This window comes from Vidua macroura, chromosome 4, assembly GCF_024509145.1.
Source record: "Vidua macroura isolate BioBank_ID:100142 chromosome 4, ASM2450914v1, whole genome shotgun sequence".
Classification (NCBI taxonomy): domain Eukaryota; kingdom Metazoa; phylum Chordata; class Aves; order Passeriformes; family Viduidae; genus Vidua; species Vidua macroura.
In genome coordinates, this window is record NC_071574.1 from 38,379,481 (window position 1) to 38,400,704 (window position 21,224).

The 21,224-nt window shown below is 33.5% G+C and overlaps 1 protein-coding gene across 1 annotated transcript in view; it reads right to left on the reverse strand.

Moving 5' to 3' along the window:
* Positions 1-1,894: 1,894 nt before the first annotated feature.
* The window catches only part of GPM6A (glycoprotein M6A), a 120,997-nt gene continuing 101,667 nt past the window's right edge, over positions 1,895-21,224 (reverse strand). The window contains exons 4-7 of the mRNA XM_053976512.1: positions 13,453-13,606; positions 11,531-11,607; positions 10,153-10,218; positions 1,895-4,149 (exon numbers count right to left, since the gene is read on the reverse strand). Coding sequence (XP_053832487.1) covers positions 3,997-4,149; positions 10,153-10,218; positions 11,531-11,607; positions 13,453-13,606 — 450 coding nt within the window. The 3' untranslated portion in view covers positions 1,895-3,996. The remainder of the gene's footprint in view (positions 4,150-10,152; positions 10,219-11,530; positions 11,608-13,452; positions 13,607-21,224) is intronic.

Consider the following 21,224-nt stretch of genomic DNA (forward strand, 5'->3'; position numbering starts at 1 on the left):
TTATATCTACCCAAAATGAAGGCAGTGATGAAATGTGAGACATAAATTGGCTTGTTGCTTAACAATATATGTGGGGTTTCTGTGCAATCCAGTGAAAATTAGATGTTGGGATTTTTTAAGAGAGAGCTTGTATAAACACCCCCTTTCCTACTGAGATGAAATTTACTATAGTCTGATCCTTTATGGTTTATAAACTAAGCCGTGCTCTTCAGAAAATCAGCTACATAAAATGCTTCTGGTAACCCAGAAGTGAAAATTTAAAAAATGCAATGAATCTTAATGATGGAAAAGACTCTATAAACTGTTGCCTTTCACTATTATAGGAAGTACAGTACAAATATATTCTGTCCTAAAATATACTACATCAACTGAAAGTGAGTTGCAATCATGGTAATGTTCAATAAATACTTAAAATCAATGCATACATATTACAATTTAAATAATTGCATTAATGTAGGACTAAAAGGACTATATATACCTGCTACTGCATACATTATTTTAAATTTATTTATATATATATATATTTCCAGTTGTAATTGAAATGCTCTTACTTTTGGTCCTGTGTGAAAAAATATAATTAACTATTTTAAAATATTAAATAGGCATATAATTTCAGTGTCTCCTGTTTTTAACTACATCACCTAACTGTATGGTGCATTGGTTTAAAAATTGCCATTCTCTCTACCAAGGTGGTAAACACTGAGCCCCACATCTGCCATGCACTGCTGTACATTGTCCAAATCATGCTGATTCAATGTTTTATCTGCTCATGCTCAAAGCAGAAAAACTGCTGCTGAGGGAAACAGTCCTGCTGAGGGATAAAATGATCTCGTGCAAAAGAAAAGGGGGTGATGTGAGTGGGAGACAGGGACTGGGAAGGATGTCTGCCTCAAATAATTTTTTTAATCTGTTTTGTAACATGCTATTAATAGTATTTATGGGGCATAGTAAACTATGATGAACATGCAAAATTAAGCATCTAGGGCTGGAATCCTCTTAAACTATACATTTTCATTTAACTGCAGCCTTTTGTCCAGCAAAAACCTGCACCAAACAGATGAACCTAAAATGTTCATTCTTGTTTCTTAAAAGCACAATAGACACAAGTTTAGATTAAGCACAGAAGAGTTTATAGAAGTCAAGATCCATGCAGCCTACCTCAGGAGAAATCAGCTTAGGCTGTCAACAAAGAGAAAAGTCTCTGGAATAAACCAAATATGCTCAGACTTTGAAGTGAATCACTTATGACTGATGTGCTGTGCTGTGGGAAGCTCCTCTACTCCCTGGCTTATGCTGCTTCTGAAAAATGATTTGCGATTATGGGCACATATTCTCACTGAGAGCACACAAAAATCTCCATAACAGCTAATTAACCGAGAAACAAACACAGTGTGAAACTGTATTTTAAATAATTTTCCTTAGTGGTATCAGGTTAGCTGGCACAGCTATAGATCTCTCTTAACCATTAAAATTACTTTACATGCATGTAAGTAATGTAGTGCTATTTTTGAGGCTTCAAAGTATTAGCTACTGTACCATCCAGAAATCAGTATCCTCAGCAATATTCGAACTGCTGTCAGATCAGTTTCTGCTGAGCTCTTCCAAATGACACTGTAGTAATGGGAATCTTTCCCATTTTTCTTTTGACTGATACGTTAAAAATATAGCAAGTATGGCTCCTGCTACCTGGCACTTCCTAGACTATGAAACTCTGCTCTTAGAAAATATTTTACTGTCTTAGTCTTAAGATATATGATTTCTGACACTAAATGCTGATTAGTAGACACATTCAAAGCAATCTGTGCAATAGCAAGGTCTGTAGGAGAAACAAGCTTCTTCCATTTCTGGTTACAGTGACCTGTCCAGTATAGGCAAAGAAAAGCTACACAAAGAATTAACAAGAACACAAAGTACACAAGTGTGTTTATTACATTTTGCAAGCACTTTGTTCTACATTTCAAAAACGCCACCATCAAGCTGTTGGCACATTTATGTACAAAACAGATTAATTGTAATGCCTGCTACAAAGCATTCTTTGTGAAAATACAAACTCTAATACCAGAGAAGAGCCAAAAGCATTAACATCATTACATGAGTTTAAAAGACATAGTTTTAAAAATCAGCACAAACATTTTAAGACACAAAACTGAAACACTACAATATAGAATCCAAAAAGAGGTTCCTAATACTTTTTGCAGAACTGTAATACCGGTACTGCACATTATCAGAAAACTTTTGACCCCGTAGGACAGCTTAAGTGTAAAAAAAAAATCCAAACCAAAACCAAAACCCCAAATCAAAAACACAACAAAAAAGCCCCAAAACAAGCAAAAGAAAAGAAAAAGAAAAAGAACTCAACCAACTAATACTACTTAATGCATTATCATGCCACAAGTAACTATAGTATTACCTTCTACTTACTACAAGAATTGTTAAAAATTACTGATGATGCATGACTAGTAATAGTACAAAGAAGAGTTTTACTCAAGAAGTTTTATTAGAAATGCACTTACACTGAGAGAGAATTCACAATGGTCCAATAAGTGCACAAAACTACCTAAGATTTTTAACACTGACAAAAATGTCTTGTCAGGCTACATCACTTTAAAAGACACTTTACAGCATTCTTGTAGCATTAGAAATAGGCAAAATAAAAAAAAAAAAAATCCAGCAAATTTGGTCCAATAATACCAACTTTTCTTAAATAGGGTTTTTTGTTCTGTTTTTGATACAGATAATTATTTCAAATTAGGATGACCTATCATTCTGATAACATTTTCATATCAAAATAAAAGTTCAAATATATTACTACACTTTGAAATAATAAGCTCTGTAGTGGTCTTTCACCTTACTTCAACGTAATACAGGTAAACCATTATGTGTAGGAAAGCTAGAAGCCAAGCTATAACATTTATGGAAGTCTCCTTTAATATATCTTTTACAGTTCAGACAGGTGCAATCCATTTAAATTTTTAAAGCAGGTAAAAAGACATCTGACTCCTATGGTCACTGCATTTTTGATATATTACTTTCATAAATGTAGCTAAGCAGTAATTTCTTACATCATCACATGGACAGCTCCAATTTAGCATAACCATCATTGAATTAAAGAGAGATTATTCTGTAGAAAACTATGAATAACTATATCACTTAATTAACAGTTGTCTATATACCATAACTCGTTAACAGGTAGCCGTGGTATTGAATTCCTTCAAAAGGCAAGTGGCCATGCATTGTTAGCACCACGGACTGCATGCTCACAATACAAACAGGAATTATCACCCATGGAACTTGAAACAAGAGAATATTCTTTAAAAACATCAATAATACAATGTTAACAAAGATAAGAAGCACTTTTTTCTTTTTTTCTTTTTTTTTCTTTTTTCACTTTTTTTTTTATTTTTTTACCCACTATTACAAATTTAGAAATTGCACCTTTGATTGTTTAAAACGTTCTTAGGACCTTCATTCAAGTTGATCAGGGTCCCTCTGGCAGGTTTTCCATATATAAAGGAAAGTCATCAGAATGTTTTCTTTATATATTGTACATCATGTACAATGGTCCCTTTGAAGTATACCTGTAGTTAAAGTAGTTACTGAACTCAAAACTAAAAAGTATAAAAAGCTACTTTTTTTTCCAAAAACATATAAGAAACAATGCAAAAGGTGTTATGCATAACACATACAAAGTGATTAAAAAAATCAAACACGTAGTTGTATTTGACAATAGTTTAGTATCCTTGACCTATCAGAACTAATTAGCCTAAAGGGATTCAGGAAAGGCTATTTAGGAGCTTTGTGGTATAGAATGGTCACACAAAGTAAGAACTAATTAAGAAACCAAGTGCTAGACAACCAAGAATTGTATGTAGGTGATATGTAAGTCACCCAAACTATCTTTTGTGAGAAGCACTTTCAATTGTTTTTAAAATGGTAGGATGGCCTTTAGTTAAACAACAAAGCATTCACGTGTTAGGAAGTAAGACAAGGTTTCTTTTATGTATAAGCATTGAGCCTCTCTTTAGAGCGAGTAGAATGAATATCATGCAGCTCTTGTTCTTCCTTTGATTTAATATCCTCATATTTTTGCATTCTGCAAGCATCTTTCACATAGGCCCAGTTGGCAGACAAGACCATGAGATAATGAACCTGAAAGAGAGGTAACACAGTGTTAAACAATAGAAGTAGTCAGAATAGAGCACATGTAAACTTGGAGGCTGTAGGACAGGGACTGGGTTCTCATCAGTAGGAGCTAGGCATTCTTGTGTCAAGAAGTAGTATAGAACCCTGATGGCAAATTCAGGCTTCATTAATTTTCAGATTACTCATCTCACAGTTGTTGCTGTCACTATAACTAGTAGTTGGTAGCAATAGATATTAAAAAAAAAAAACAAAAAAACAAAAAAAAAACAACTAAAACCTGAAAAATCCAAATTCCAAATCATCCCTGCATTATTTTTCAGCTAGTCTGCAAATGTACATGTAAAAATGCCTTCTGGTTATGTATTTATTGTACACTTTTCCCCACTGAAGAAGTTTTTGTTAAAGAAGTTCTTAAGATCGAAATATGCCAGAGACACATATTATGATTGCATATATCTAATACAATTACAGAAAGTTTTGCTTCTTAATTTTTGTTAAAGTTAGCATTTTCTTTCCATTTAGCCATGACTTCTTTCAATTACAATTCTAGCTTTATTTAACTTGCCAGTCTGGGGAAAATTGTCAATAAGGGAAAAATAAGTTTAGTTAGGCAAAATGTGACAAAACATAGTGGGAAAAAAATTGGATGCCCTGTTTACTCTGTATTCAGTCAGAAAATAAAAGTGTTCCACAAGGATATTCAACTAGTTTATGCTGGGACTCTCTAGACATTTATTACTTCCCTAGCAGGATTTCAGACACTTTCTGATGAGAGCATCTCTTTAATTTATGTTAATCCTTTTCCTCAGAAGCAATGGACAATTTTGTGAAATACAAAATATTTCACCCCTCTCTAAGAAATCAAGAAATTATACTGGGATTCAGTTCATGGAAAATAGAATAATAATACAATAAATAATAAAAAAACCACCTTGAGATTATGCAAGTTCTCTTGTTCATGTTGTACTGTTGTAGATATGAGTATCTTAGATTCATACTAAATGAACAGATCCATTCTAATTTTTTTTTTTCTTTTGGAATATTTGGACATTTTTTTGTCAGGATTGTTTGTTGGCAACTGTTGCTGATTACTACAGGCAAAACCACATTTCTTAATCTGGATAATTAAGATCAAGGAAAGCATTCTAAAGCCCTTAAAAAGACCAGATAGTTTTGCTACCTTTTTTAACCTCATGTTTTATGTCAAGTTTCCAATTAATCCTTATTTGAAGAATACTGTCTGACTTGAGGAGACATAAAGTAGAAAGGAGTTTTTCGGAGACTCTGTCCTCTAGGGAAAAAAACTAGAGAGTATTTCTACACATCTTTAGGATTTTCTTGATATCTAGAGAACAATACTAGCAAAGCAATCCGTGAGTATAGATGTTGGAGATGGCAGCATGTTGTGTGTCACTCTGGGACACTCTCTAGTCATAATTCAGTACACAGGAAAAAGAAACACCTATCCTAACTCAGCTCTTCCAAAAGCTTTCCGCTTGGGTAGTTTCTGGATCAGGCATTTGTAGATCAAATAAAAGACCCTAATCCTGGATCCCCCTTGTACTGAATGAAACACCTTAAATTCTCCACAGTAAAACTATTGAGAAAAATCAAAATAAACAGGCTGGTAATCCTAAAAGTTTTGTCATCTCAACTGCAATTTGCACCCATTGAAAACATGAATACTGGTTCATTGAGTCTGAAATTTCAGTTAAAAATACAGTCTGAACCTCAGACAGATTGCAGACATGAGAATCCTGAAAGTGGGGGCTATCTGAGCATTGTGCTCACATCTTCATGACCTTTTAAAACATATTTGCCAGAATTCCTTGCAGCTGAATAATCTTTGATAAAAATGAGATGATGTAGGCACTTTTTCTTACCCTCACAAAATATTTAGTAATGACCCAGTAAAAAAAAAAAATTAACTTAATGTCTTGCAATTTCACACAGCATTTTTCTTTGTTAAAAAAGAGACTATTTTGATGGCATATTGGTAATAGTCTGACCTTCATTAAACACCCATTCTGTGCCCATCCCTTCCTTGTGAAGTAACTGAATCAAACTACTGTAACAACTATTGAAAACACTTGGAGTTCATATTCAGTATAAGTAGGAAGACTTGCCAGGAAGACTTGCCAGGAAACACATACTTTAACTTATATAACCTCAAATGTATGTCCACGTTTATAATGACATATACATTGAAGAGTAATATCACCTTTGTTTTTTATTTTTACACTAAGTTCCTAGATAACATTGCCACACTAAGGAGGTCATTTCTAAGTGGCTGTCTAATTGCATTTCACAATTCCATGACCTGAATAGCCTGAAGCCAGTGGGGCCCTCGTGAAGGTTTATTTAAATTGAAGCCAGGCAGCTTCCACAGTCTGCCTCAGGAGGTTTCAATTACAGACATATGCAAGGCAGTGCAGGGTCTTTCCATACCTATTCCTGCTTAGATTTCTTCATAAGGTGAAAGTATGCTTCAGTGTTTAGAAATTGTGGGATTGGCTATTTGGGGTGGGGTTTTTTTTGGTTGTTTTATTTTTCCATGCAGGACATATCACTACTTCTCCAGGACCCAAGTTTAAATAACTTTAATTCCTCCCTTTACATGCATCTCACATCCGGCAGAAGAGCACAATGATGCTGGGGAGAAGAATAGACCACTTTACGCTTCCCTGGTTCCTATTTCAGGAGAACTGATTGCATCTCCACCTAACAGGACATAATTTCTGCAGCATTTAAGGCAAAAGAGTTACTAGCTCACATGGTAACTTAAGTTTTTCTACAGTGTTTTTGGGGAAACATCACAGGTAGAATGTATACTGACTTTACAATCAAATGTTGAATGCTAGAGCTTACATTTAAACCACTTCAAGTCTTCTGTTTCTGTCTAACACAACACTGACAACAGTAAAATTTATAAGTATTATTGTAATAATCTACTCCATATGCATTTGTTAGCCATTCAGACATAAGAAAGAACAGTAGTACTGCTCAGAATCATCTATAGTACAAATTAAATATGATTCAAAAGCCTGGCTATTTTTTCCATGATAAAGACTCTCAAAAAGCATTTACAACATAAATAATTCTATCAGGTTTTGGTTTTGGTTCTTTTTTTCTCCCATCTTGCATTGACATAAGAATGATAAATTTTCAAAATAAACTCTTCTACAGTGTTCTTTGCTGCAAAATGAAACTTGCCCTGACATATACTGTAAAATAGATGAGGTTTTCTATATATCAGTCCTAATACATAGGATAATTCTCCTTTTGAACCCCAAAACTAACATTCTCCTTTGCAGACTAAAGAGGTATCTAGTGAATTGTGAAAAAATTCTAACATTCATAAACAAATCTGAGACCAAGAGATATGAGGAAATTGTGATTTTGATCAAATGGTTTTGCAAGTTTTAACAAGTTTTTCAGTGGCTTTGTAAGAAATGACTACTTTTTAAAAAATATCTTATTCAAATACAGTTTTATGAAAAGTATCCTGAGTACAGATGGACTTGACAATTATGAATAAGCTGATTCTTTTGTGAATTTTGTAGAATCATATTGACATTAGAGAGTTTAAGAAATCTTCAGAAATTAAATAGTCTGGCACTTGCAAATGTTTACAAGTCCAGAAGTGAGGATATAGTGGAGTATATTGATGTTATAACTTAAAATGTCATTTCAGGAAACAGATTTTACCAATTCTGTCATTTAGCACTGATGTTGCACTACTGTTACTGGCTGGCCATAAATACAGTATACTTACCACTTTAGTCAGATGGACTATTCTGTTTTAAAATAATTGTTTGCAAGAAATCTTTTAAGAGTGCATTATATTAATAAGCTTTTTCTTTTGTAAAAGACTGGTATTTTAATCTAATTTTACTGTTGAATTTCACAAACATGTTCTGGATATACACAAAGACAAATGTCATCATTTCATATTTGTAATTATTCTTGAAGCAGCACATGCAGTGAAGAGCACTGGTTCTCCAATGACTGAAATGACTTCTGCACACTGTTTCTCTCTGCTGATGCATTATCTCTGTCTACTAATTTGAGTATAAGATCTGGAGAAAAAAAGATTTCTTCTTCATCCTGGATGAGATAGTTAGGACCCCAAATTAATTTTTCCTCCCTTAAATTACTTTTACCTTGGGAATGTAAACTACCCTTAAAGGAGAACCTTTTAATATCTGCATGTCCAACTACAAAATTCTGAATTTTCTCTCATGTCCTATCCCTTGTGTTTGGGGTACTGTGTCAAGTGTGACCACAACCTACAGATGTGGTCTGGTATGCTGGTTTTAGAAATTACATTGTCAAAGAGTGGAATGTGCTAGTCTTTAGCAGGTACCTAACAAATTGGAATGGTAGGTTAAAAACAAACAGTATAGTTACAAACTTGAAGCAACATACCAAACTGTTGCAAACATTTAATGAAACACACATCTACCAGCACTGGAACAGTATGCAATTTACTAGCAATTAGAATATCAATTTATAATTTTGTTGGAACAGTGTTATCATGTCTGCTCTTGCAGTTACAGAATTCAACAGAAATCACACTTGGATATGGCTAATCATTTAAAAATATGTGAATAAATGTGCACCATCAAAGTGAATTCAAAGGGTATTTGTGCCTGGTGTAATGCATCTATGGTATCTTTGATATACTGAGCTTCTTTTTAAAAACTTCATTGAAAGTATTATGTTTTTAAACTATGTGGCACAATGTACTTAATTTGTTTTCACTGAAGATTGTTATTTTTCATTGAATATCCTTTGGTGGCTGTTTGGATTCAAATAGCAAATTGTTTGAATTTCAAATCATTTGAAATGCAGAATTTTCATCTCAACAAAATATCTACTGAATATACTTCAAAATAATCATACAGTAGAAAACTAATGATCTTTTAGATTTCGTTTCCTAACACTAATGATGTATTATCATAATTGCTATATGGTCACCTTTTTTGGAACTATACGCAGAAAAATTTCAGTTTGAAAAAACAACTAAATTATTATTATGAATTGTATTCTACTATAGCACTTATTATTTGTGGCCTTGAAACAAAAAACTACATTGAAAATATATATTTTCCATTTAGCTATCTTTGCTGTTTGCAGGATGTCATGTAATAATGAAAAAATGGAAGAAAAAACAAAAAAAACATTGATGTAAGAGGAGTACTAACTTAATTGAACATTTTTATTGTACTTTTTTATGAATGTAATTATAAGCATAAAAATAAATCATGTCCCTATGATCCATAAAAAATTATTAGTATAAGCAGTATATAGGAATCACCACCACTAACACTAATGAATGTATCAGAACCAAGTAACAGTCACTTTTCATTTCCCATTTCAGCGTGCATAATGCAAACCTACACCAGCAGAGAATTGTGAGTCTAAAAATATCTTTATGCTTAAGCAAATGCAGCAGACAAAAGACAGAAGAGCAGGGCACTAGCTCACATACTTTTTTCTCAGTGGAACCTTCTCATTGACAAAATGTCAAAATTTAAAGCAATCTTCATTATAAAGGAGCAGAAAAAATTAGTCCTGACAGAAAAGTCAACACATTCATATATATGCACAGAACTGACAAAAAGATTCTGCTCCTAAAATAGCAGCATGGCAAGCCTATGAATACCCAGAAAGGCAGAGATCATAAAAGTATAATACTATGGTTACAACACAGACATGTGAATTCAGACACTCATCTGAATGCAGCAAGAGAACAGTAAAAATCCTTAGCATGTACTTAAAGGTGTTTTTTGAACTCAAAAAGTAATCATGATATTCTACTTTAAAGGGAATTCATCAATATATTAAAAAAAAAGGAGGAAAAAGGGAGAGTATTGGATTACAGAACTATAATTTAATAATTTAATAATAGCTTTAAGTGATAGTATGGAAATTGAACAGATGATCCTAAGTCAGAACCAGAAGGTATCAGCAATTCAGATGAGTGTAGAGTGTTGGATAGCTTACCATAGCAATGACTGCTGCTCCAGCTCCAGCAAGTGCCACAATGAACAAATGGAATGTCATGTTTAGCTGCAAAGGGAGGCAAAGAGAAGGACTTTCATGGTTGTACAGCAAATAGAAAATGAACAAAAATTCAGACTAACATAGAAAAAATAATTAACTTCCTGGTGCCACTCTTCCACAAAAGTAGTGAATAGGAATATTTTTCCAAGAGATTGATATCAATACATGTCATTGTGCTTGTGCTTGTTTTGTTACAATGTCGGGGAAAAAGCATAATTCTATTTAAATATACAGCACTTATATAATAAAAATATTAAGAAAATTAATTATTTAAAATAAACAATCCAGCACATTTTGAGGGTTTTGTTTGGGGTTTTTTATGCTACAATACTACAATACTAGTTTACAAGAATTATGTTTGTGGTGGCTTCTCCAGTGGCAGAGACAGCCTAAGAAACCCCATTTTCCCTTCATTAACTGTAGCTTTCCATCCTCCTATATTGATCCACTTTCCTCTCAAATTTCTTCATAGTGATATAATATAAACCAGGTTACTTACATAATTCAAATTAACCACCATCCTCACCTCACCTCCCCCCAAACCAAATTATTACATTTGCTTTTAATTTCAGTGAGCTGGTTTACGCAGCAGCCACAGAGAGTCAACTGCATCTCAAAAGCTGAATTTTCTTAGATGGTTTTGGTATAGGGAGGATTGTGTACCTGCCTTCTAAGATTGATTCAACAACAGTAAGACCCAGTAAAACACTTAGGAAGTATTGATCCTTCTGGCTTCAGAGGGATCAACATTTTAGCCTCTCTTTTTTTTAGGCAGATGTAATTTTGTTTGTCCTGTCTTCATCCTTTATCATTTCAAAACAAAACCAGAACCTTCAGCTGCACTGAAACAGGTGGCATTTGCCCAAAGGAAAAACTACAAAGATAAATGTACTAAGACCTACTATCCTAATGCTCAACAAGGTTTGGCCAAATCCATTTGAAATCTTTACTCTCCTGTCACAACAGTAGTCATGAGCCCTTCAATCAGTGATGCATTGTATGGACCTATCCATTGTGCAGCAGGGGCTAATGCTGCTTTCAAAAACATCTCAGTAACAAAGAAAAAGATATTGGAATTATTAAAAAACCCAAATGAACAAACCACAAGTATATTTAGAAAACAAATGGTTGGAGAAATTGCATTGACTAAATTTGGTACAAGACTAGAAAAACTACTTGCTTGACTGTATTTTTCACTGGGATTTAATTCATCACCATAGGTAGAATTAGACTGTTAACATTAAGAAAACATATATCAGCTACTTCCTACTACAACATATATTATGGATTTGTCAAAAATGCTATGATATTTATTTACCTCATTAGAGTCACACATCTTGATGAAACTTTCTGATGAGGTGCAAACCTTCTTTTCCTCTCCAATAGTTACAATACCTAGAGAAGAATAAATATTCACATTATTTGGAATTCCTGGTACAGATCAACTTCCTTTATATGAGAAAAGCTAAGAACCTATTTTAACAATGATATCTGGGTTTTGTTGACAATCAGGAGTCTGGAGCAACTCTCCTGTGAAGACAAGCTGAGGCAGTTGGGATTGCACAGCCTAGAGAAGAGAAGGTTTTGGAGAGACCTTATAGCAGCCATCCCTGGAAGTGTTGAAGGACAGGTCCTGAGCAACCTGATCTAGATTAATGTCTCCCAGCCCCGTTGCAAGGAGTTGGAACTTGTCTTTAAGGTGCCTTCCAACACAATCCTTTCTAGGATTCTATTCTATTTCAGCCAGCACACAACACAATATCTATTTTGTAAAAGCCCTAGTAAGAAACATGTAGGTAACATTTTTTCTGCCATTTTTGAAAATATCTTTATTCCCTATTTTGATCAGCACAATGGTTAAAAAAAAAAAAAAAACAGAAATTATTTGTAACCAGTTTATATACTTAAAATGTTCATAAACCTTCTCTACCCTCATGTGGAAAAATGTGCTGTATATAATCTAGTATAAAGCTTCTTCCACAAGTTATAAAAAAGCATTACACAAACTTATACTTTATTGTTTCTCTTTTCAGCAATAATAAGTAGAATCTGCTACCTTGCTTCCTTCAGCTAATGTCCAGATACTAAATGAAAGACTAGCTTGAAGAAAAAACTGCAATTAACTCAGTTACCATGAAAAATGATTCTTTCCTAACATTAATCAATTTTGAGCTGAATCTACAGGAAACAGGTACATTCACAGAATACACACTGTATATGTTAGTGTTCTATGAACATTCTAAATAGAATTAATAAAAAAGACATGGATAAAATAACAAAATAAAAGGTTATAGAAAAAAAATTAATACACTTGATGGGATCTATGCAGATAATTGCTTTTTAAACTCACCTGCCATGCTGTGTAGGGGGAAATAAAAGACAATAAAAAACCCCAACTTTCCTTCCCTCTCATGAAAGAAAAATGTCAAATATTTTATTTCAGGTTAATTGAAATGTTTACTATTATTGAAAACATTTCTTTGCCAAGAAATGCAGCATCTTTTATATTTACACATAACAATTAAAAATATACTGTGGTTTTATTTCAGGCCAAGGAAACAAAAGAAAGATAAGAAACTGTCTGTTGAGAGTATGATTATCCAAAGCTCTGTGGGTTGAGAAATTACTAAGACCATAACATGTAGAGTCAAACCAATCTTGTAGAAGGAAGGAATTGAATTACCATCACCAACACAAGAATTTTCAGGTATTTTAAGATCACAAATTCCTTTCTACCTAAATTTCACATCCTCTCAAAACACACATAGGTGCATATCCCCACATTATTCTAACTTCCACCATTCAGGCTTTAGCCCCATTCCCTCTCTATCTCTCTTTCCACCACTTTCTAAGAGTGTTACTATCAGTATTGTTGGTCCTCATCAAGGTTTTGAAAGCAATGAATCAGCAGAGACAGCTGATACTCTAGGATCTCACATCTCCAAGTCAGTGTCCTACCACAAAATTAAAAGTCATTTTCCAGATAGATGACTAATTAAGCATTTTAGACAAGTTACAGCAATTTCTGAAGAGACTAAGCCAAAGCCCATGCCAAATTTTCATTACTCTGGGGTTTATCTTTTATACACTGCCTAGACTAGTGGGTAAAAGGGCAGAGAGAGACACTTAACGATTACTTCAGAAACACTGAACAGTTCATTTCAGTTACATGGAAGCAAAGCAGTGGAATGCTTTCTTTTGTGAAATCTTACTTTCATTTAGCGCTTTTGATTTACGTACCATACTGGCGAAGATCCAAGCAGAGATTAGCTCCATCCACTACGGTGGCGTTTCGGCAAATGGTCCACAGATTAAAGTACATGTAAACAGGCAGAGAAGTGAAAGCTGTAACTCCAAGCCAGGCCAACATAAAGATGTATGTCAGCATAATAAACTGCAGCAATAAAAGGAAAACAAAACCAGTGGTAAGTCAGAACTGAACTGATTCACTATTGGAAAAAAAGGAACCTCAGAGAAGTAACAATTGCATCTATGATTGGCTTTGTCTGCTTCTGTTCTTATTTAATTTATGGTTTTGGTCAGATAATCCATTAATGATCAGGTCAAAATGATGCCAGAGCACTAATGTGACATTTTTGAAGAACAAGAATTACGTTTCCAGAAGTGCAAGCTTATTCCATGTTCCTCTCACTCTTGTGCCAACGATGGATGCAAAGCAGAGCACCTGAAGTACAGACAGCTGCACGCTCTGTGAAACATATCTGTCTCTCTCTCTCATCACCACTACTCCATAGTTAGGACAAGAGGCCCTCTGGTTCTATCTTCCACTATCAATCATGAAGTAAAAAAAATTAAAATTAAATACTGTAGGCTTTGCTTCTTTTGCTTTTAAAATTGGGCTCTTAATCAAAATGAGCCTTTATCTATGACTACCACAAAATCTCACTGGCAAATCCATTTGGCATTGAACCAATGAGACTATATTTTTGCCATTCTGTTATTGCATTCAGACAATGTTTGGGGTCTACAAGCAAATTCATCATTCAGAAAAAATAGTAAGCAAATGTCCTATAAATATGTAAACATGCTACCTTGCTGCTCCTTTGCAGGCCTGCCACCACTGGGAAACAGACTTATTAATAACAAACCATCTTTTCATTTTATGCTGTAGAAAGCATATAAAGAGGCTACATGGCAAAATGTGGAAATTCATCTCTAAATATGGAATACAAATGGCCCCAGCCTTTGGTGGCTTCACAAATGCTGATGAATCTAAAACACATTACTGGAAACAAAAACTTCCATTGCACTAATATTTTTCTAGCTGCTTGCCTCAGAAAGATATTGGCTCTGAGAATAAGAAATAAATATTTTTGAAAGCTAAATTAGCTGATCAAAAATCTGCTAAAAATTAAATCTTAAAGAGAAAATAAGGGAAAAATGGAGGATATTTTTTGGTTTTGGGTTTTTTTTTAATGTTAGATCTCTCAATTCAGGTAATACGGGGAAAAGCTTAATAGAAGTACAGATTTTAATTACGTAAATGAAATAAAGTCAGAATCTAAAACATTGTAAAATGTGCTAAAAATTGTAGCACGGTGGCTTATCCACATTGATCTGATCAGGAAAAGCAATCCAAAACAACAAAAGGTCTGCATTTTAATAGGTACCTTTATTGCTTTGAAGTTATAGAATGGATGTTCTCGAGCAATATTAAAGAGACCTTAATTTGATTTACTTTAATTCACTTCCAAATATTATTAAATAAAAGTAATTTTAATTCTGAGGAAGAATACTTACACAGGGATTTAATGTAGTTTAATTAATCCAGTTTAAAATTTAATTCAGATTAATTTTCCTGATTGTCCCTAGGTAAATGATACTTGTAGTAGTAGTTTGAAAATCTGTTTAATACTTTTGATATCAACTTTCTATCCTTTTCTTGAGTTATTACTCTGTGTTTCAATACTCATGCTTTACATCCATGCTTAGCAGCTTGAGAGTTACAAACTGTTTTAACTTTTCCCTCAACATCCAGCTAGTTTAAATGAAAAACTGGTGTGTCTAATTTATATATAAAGATTTCTAAAAATGCATTCATGCAGGTTAACAGCTGTCTTCCATACCAAATTTTCCCAATAACCCAGTTACTAGAAACCCAACTGGTAAAATAGAGAAAGTGATAGCAAAGTCCAAAATAAATACACAGCCTTGAATACTGCTGTAGACATTTCCATGCATCAGTAGCTTTATATATTGGAAATTCTATCCCATCTATTGCAGAGCAAATAGTTAACACAAGTAAATACTGCTCTGTACATGTTCCTTTTTCTGTTGTTGTTGTTATCGTTCTTCTACTGTTTTCTTTATTTCCCTTTCCATATTACAGTGTTAAAGTTAATGAAGAAATATCTGTCTCCACCCCAGGCACACACTTAAAAATAACTACTTGGAAAATTACATAGAAATGTAAATTCAGGGGTATAAATTCCCCTATAAAGTATAAAGTGCTATGTCCAATCTTAATATATTACCAATCTAAAGAGTTGCACTCATTTTTTTCTAAGGCAGGAATACTAAATAAGAAAGAAGACTGTCTTGGTATAGACTTTAAATTCTCATCTTTTCTAGAAGTGTGTTAAAAGTAAACCAGCCTCCTAGACTATATTCTCAGCTTGTCAAAACAAAATAAGTCTGAAGTCTTACTTTTGATCCTTCTAGATTTTGTTAAATAAACAATATTTAATTAATTTAATACACGTCTCGGTGTAGCACATCCACAATAATTTATTGGAGTACTAAATCTTTTGTATTAGTTACATCACTGAAACATAACAACTGTTTTTATGACTGGGCTCCATATATATTTGAGAAGCTTCCTATTTTGTGATTACCAAACGGAGAAAAAAAGACAGGTCTTACCATGAGCATACAAATTCTTTTTAATATCTATTTATTTTCTGATCTGTAGTAATGATGAAGAAGCCTACTCAAAAATTTTTACTGAGATAATACAAAGCACTAGGATAGCAAAGAGGGGGAAAACAGAGCTTATTAGCCTCTAAAAAATCTGCCTTGGGCATAAAATGGTAGAAATCTGTCAGATGATAGTTGCTGTGAGTCACAAGAGCTGCCGTCTCAGAGAGAATTGTTTGCTTGTTTGTTATGGAAAGGATTCTCTTTAAAAACATGAATCTGATTGCTTGAGTATCTCAGAAAAATTGCTCAAATGATGATTTCATTTTAAAAACATATTTTAGAAAAGGAAGAACTTCAGTTTTCCTCTGTCAGTTGCTTTCAGCTGAAGAGCCAGTGGCCAATGACATGCCTAATTTCATATCATAACAGCAAGAACACCAAGACAGAAAAAAATACAGAAGTTTCCTTTGTTTATGTAAGAATAACTAAAATACAAAACTTCAAGTTAAAGCATGTGGTAATTATTGGTTATGCCTGGAAGCTGCTATCACTGATATCAGTGAAGCAAACCACAGAAATGTGCCCAGTGATCTGGGCAGTAATATACTTCCTGCTGTAAGGACAGTAAAAAATAATTTAACCTTGTACAACAAATTAATTTTTAGCAATAGCAAGTGGTAGCTTCTTTTTTTTTTTTAAATTGAATGAAATGATGAATTATTTGATTTAAAAAAAAAAAAGCACAGGGAAGAATAAAGTCTTTTTTTAGATAATTTTCTCTGCTATTACAACCTTCTCTCTTTGCTCATGAGAACTTACAAGGAATGCTTAAGGTGCCTGTTCTCTTCAGGAATTAAATTGAGAACCCAGTCTCCTGAGATTCAAAGGGATCTTTCTCCTTTGAAGTAGCATTCTGCTACGTGACAAGCTGAAGATTTCTGAAATAGCAGTATGGCATCTTAAAGAGGTATCACAGTTTGTTCTTTAGCATCCTAGCTATTGTGTTTATAGTGAGAATTACGCTCTCTGATCAGTTCGATTTTCACTCTAAGAAGCCAAACGCATAAACTCAAAACAAATTAGAAGTGATAGTGAAATTAATCTACCAAATCATGAAGATGAAAGATCACTAATTTAAACTCACCTCACATTTGCAAAGAATAGCTGAAATGAATAATTATTTGAACAAAGAAATCTTTAACCTTTTAGTGTTTTGGTTTTTTTGGTATCATTACTGTGGTTGGCAAAATGCTCTTGCCAGATTTTGTAAGCTTTTCAGTGCCTGTAATGGATTTCTGTGCTATAAATTATCAAAGCAGGCAAATCATCAACCTTCTGGAATGATTTTTTTAATTAAAACACACCAATGTCAGGAAGCAGGTATTTCAGAGCATATTCTGGAACTGTTTGTGTGGAGCACAACTTCCCTGGTGGTCATTGCTGATTGAAATCCTTTTTCCACTGAAAACATTACTCAAATCCTATCTATTTTAATATGATCAAGATTTCAGTTACTGGTTGGTTTGGGTTTTTTTTCCCTCCTTCTTTCCTAATTTATGGGTACTTGTTCCATGAAAAGCGCATTCATTAAATTTCAAACACTCTTCTTGTTTTAGTTTTGTTATCAATAATTTAGTACCCATGAAGAAACATTGTATGATGGCTTCAATGACCCTAGGGACAGAGACAGTGAAATCTTATCTAGAAGGTACAGTTTCTACAAACAGAAATGGAATGAAAAGGAAACAAATTAAACTTCATTCATTTCATTTTATGAGGCCACTACTGCTTACAACAAGAAAAATAATACAGAAACATAACAACAAATTAAGTGCCCAAATAAAACTTAACATCAGAAAGCTCATGTTGCCATGTAGTTTTATCTTTGTTCCAAACCACTCAGTACTTACTTTTACACTTTCTCTCAATCTCATCATATATTTATTTTATATGAACTCCCTGATGTGAGCTCTCAATGCAGAGAGTTGCAAAAAGATGTGCACCTTGCTGTGTTTCCATCACATTTAGATTTATTATCCTATCACACACACAAAAAATGTTTACTTTCAGCTACATGAACTAAGAGATTCCTTCCAAACCTCTTCACAGCTTCAGAAATTCTCTTAAACAGTTTTTGGCAGAGATCAAAACCGTACCTACACAGATCATGTACATCCATCCTGCTCAAAGCCTATTATGCTTCATTATGAAACCCTGGCACTGCTGGACATGACCCAGAATAAGCCCAGGGTTAGCATGGCTGTCTCTTATGGGAATACTGGGAAGCAGCTGGCTTCTGCAGTGCAGTGTAGTCCTGGTTTTGGGTGTGTTTTCCAAACAGGAAATACCAGAATAAGGCGCTGTGTTGGATTTTTTGGCCACACAAAAGCATGAACAGAAAGATCTTTCCAATTTCCTGCTGAATTGTCCTGTCTCTCAAGTGCCTCATTCACTTTCAATTGTCCATATAAATATATGGATTTCAATACTAATAAAAACTTATTTAGTTCTAGTACTTTCCCCAACTTCAAAATCATAACTGACCTTTGCCTTTCAGGCCTTCTGCTTCATCTTGTTTATTTTACCCAGAAAAAAATTCCTCTGAGTTATTGCTACTGTCTCTGTACCCTGCACACATTCTACATAAATACATTTGCATACTCTTTTTCAATTATTCATTGCAGCTGACACATATTTTCTCAAATGATGAAATATTTCTTGATGCAGTTGTACTGGGAGAGTACTGATAGAGTGCACAGTTCTCCCTTCAGGTTACAGGAAGTCAGATTTAAAGTACTTCCCACTTCAGGCCTGTTGTTTATTTGCTTTCAATTTTCTATAATGCAGGGTTCTGACTACACCTTACATCAACAGTTCAGACTCAATAAGGGCTTTTTATCAATAAACTTTTATGATAGAGCAGTTTAATGATTAGGTATTTGTTCCTGTTCTTCACCTGTATTATTACCCCACAGGAGTTTAGTTCTTCTTTTCAGAGGTTCAGATTTAATCCAGCAGATTTTTGCAATTATTTTTTTCATTTTTAAAGAAGACTCTCTCCATAAACACTTCCACCTCTTCCCAATGTATTTTTTTTGTGACAGCATTTTACATGTATAATTCCCCATATGCAAATATGAAAGAGTAAGTAGAAAACTTGCTGAGTTCCTCTGGAAAACATTTTAACAATGCAGAAGCTCAAACAGCCTCAGCTGCTTATTTTAAAATGTTGCCTAGAACCAAAAATGCAAATAAATGACAAAATGAAAAAAAAAAAAAAATTAACAGATGTCTTTGGACATAAACATGTTTAAGAAGGACTGTTGAGTAGCTCACAAGGAAATGGTCTCTAACATTTTCATTTCTGTACTAACTAGCATCTCCAAATTCATGCCTCATTCATGGAGAGAAATAAAAAATGAAGCAAAAATATTTCAACTTGTTTCATTTTATATACAATGCTTCTGGAAGAGACTGTTGTTCTGGCATTATCACTAAATGCACTGTAAAATACAGAAAATACACACATGCAAAGTCTTTTCTATAACATCACTTCCATTGCTAACAATCACTTGTTGGACATTTATAATTGCCTCTACAAAACATGTTCATCCTCTCTCTCTCTCTCTCTCTAACATATTATCCTCCCAGGCACAGCTCCAAAAGCCTTGTGGAAACATGGATAGATTTCATGGTGTGCTTTCACTGTGATGTGGTTGATATTCCTTGGCTTGCATTCAAGTCAACTGCTTTGACAGGAAAAAAAAAAGCCAATATTGGTCCAAATTTCTCTCCATAGAGGGACAGACTTCTTAGGTTTGCCTAAGTGAAATTCATTCATATACTGAATACTACCTAATGAGAATTTCCTTTGATTATTAAAATATGTTAACATAAAAATATAAAGTACCAGAAAATTGAAATTAAATTTTGGAACAGTTTTGTTTGGCTTTTTTAAACATTTTTCTTCTACAGATAGTTTAGATGGAAGAAAAACTGATTTTGTCAAAATTAGGATAAATTCTCACTGTTGCTTTTGCTTTTCATCTGTACATATATTTTTCTAAATGTGTATTTCAAGGTTAAAATATTCCATGCATTATTTCTATTGCTTTGGAAACCATTTAGATGCATTTAAAAAACTGATTTACCTTCTGATTTATGCTGTTGATTTGTTGGTAGCAGTATTGGAGGAGATTTCCACCATCATGTCAGAAATTATTGTCTAACAAATTGATTCATTTTTTGAAATATTGCTTAATAAAAAAATTGATGAAATATCTGTTTGAAGAAGATGACTTTGCTTTGATGCAAGAAAAAAAAATACCTTAAAACGATATAATTTGTCTCTTTGGTACTTGCTTAGAAACTAAATACTCTATTTTTTTTCCTGAATTTTCTTTAGAATGTTAATGGGTTTGTAGCATTATGTTGCCTAAAGTAATCATCAGTTGTTTTATAACCTTTAGGCAAGACTATAATTTTTGTAGTTTGACAAGCTTCTGAAGCCCTACAGAAAGCATTGGATCTTTACTGCTGCTTGACAAAAGCAGAATTTCCTATTTAATTTTTTTCACAATCTTTCAAACAGGAATTATTTTTTCTCAAAATGCAGATGCTCATATTTTCACATTCACAAAGTTATCCTTTTTCTTTTGTCTTTCTTTCTGGTGGTATCTTTCTAATGCTAGGAACTACTGTCTGGGAATATAGTTAAGCTATTTGCTTTATATTTAAATGTGACTGAAGATAATGATTTGGTTTTAAAACTGGCTTTTTGAAATATGGATTAGTAGCTTTTAAAAGATGGATATCTTCATTAAATAACCTTTTTCATGTGCTCTCCTTCCTATGTTCATGCTACATAACTATTCAATTTGAAGACATTAAATAAAAAAAAAAAAATCAGTTCCATCATTACCTTTTCCCTGACAATGTAGGCTGGTCCTTGTAGTAAATTTACAAGGTTATGCTACCAAACAGCTGATACATTTTTTAGAAACCATACTCTAATGGTTTCAGTGATGACAAGTTTTCTATACACAGATGAAGATGTAACACTCAGCTGGGAAAGGATCGAACAATACAGATTATTTACATTTTTCATATTTCCAAAATTTGCAATGCAGCAT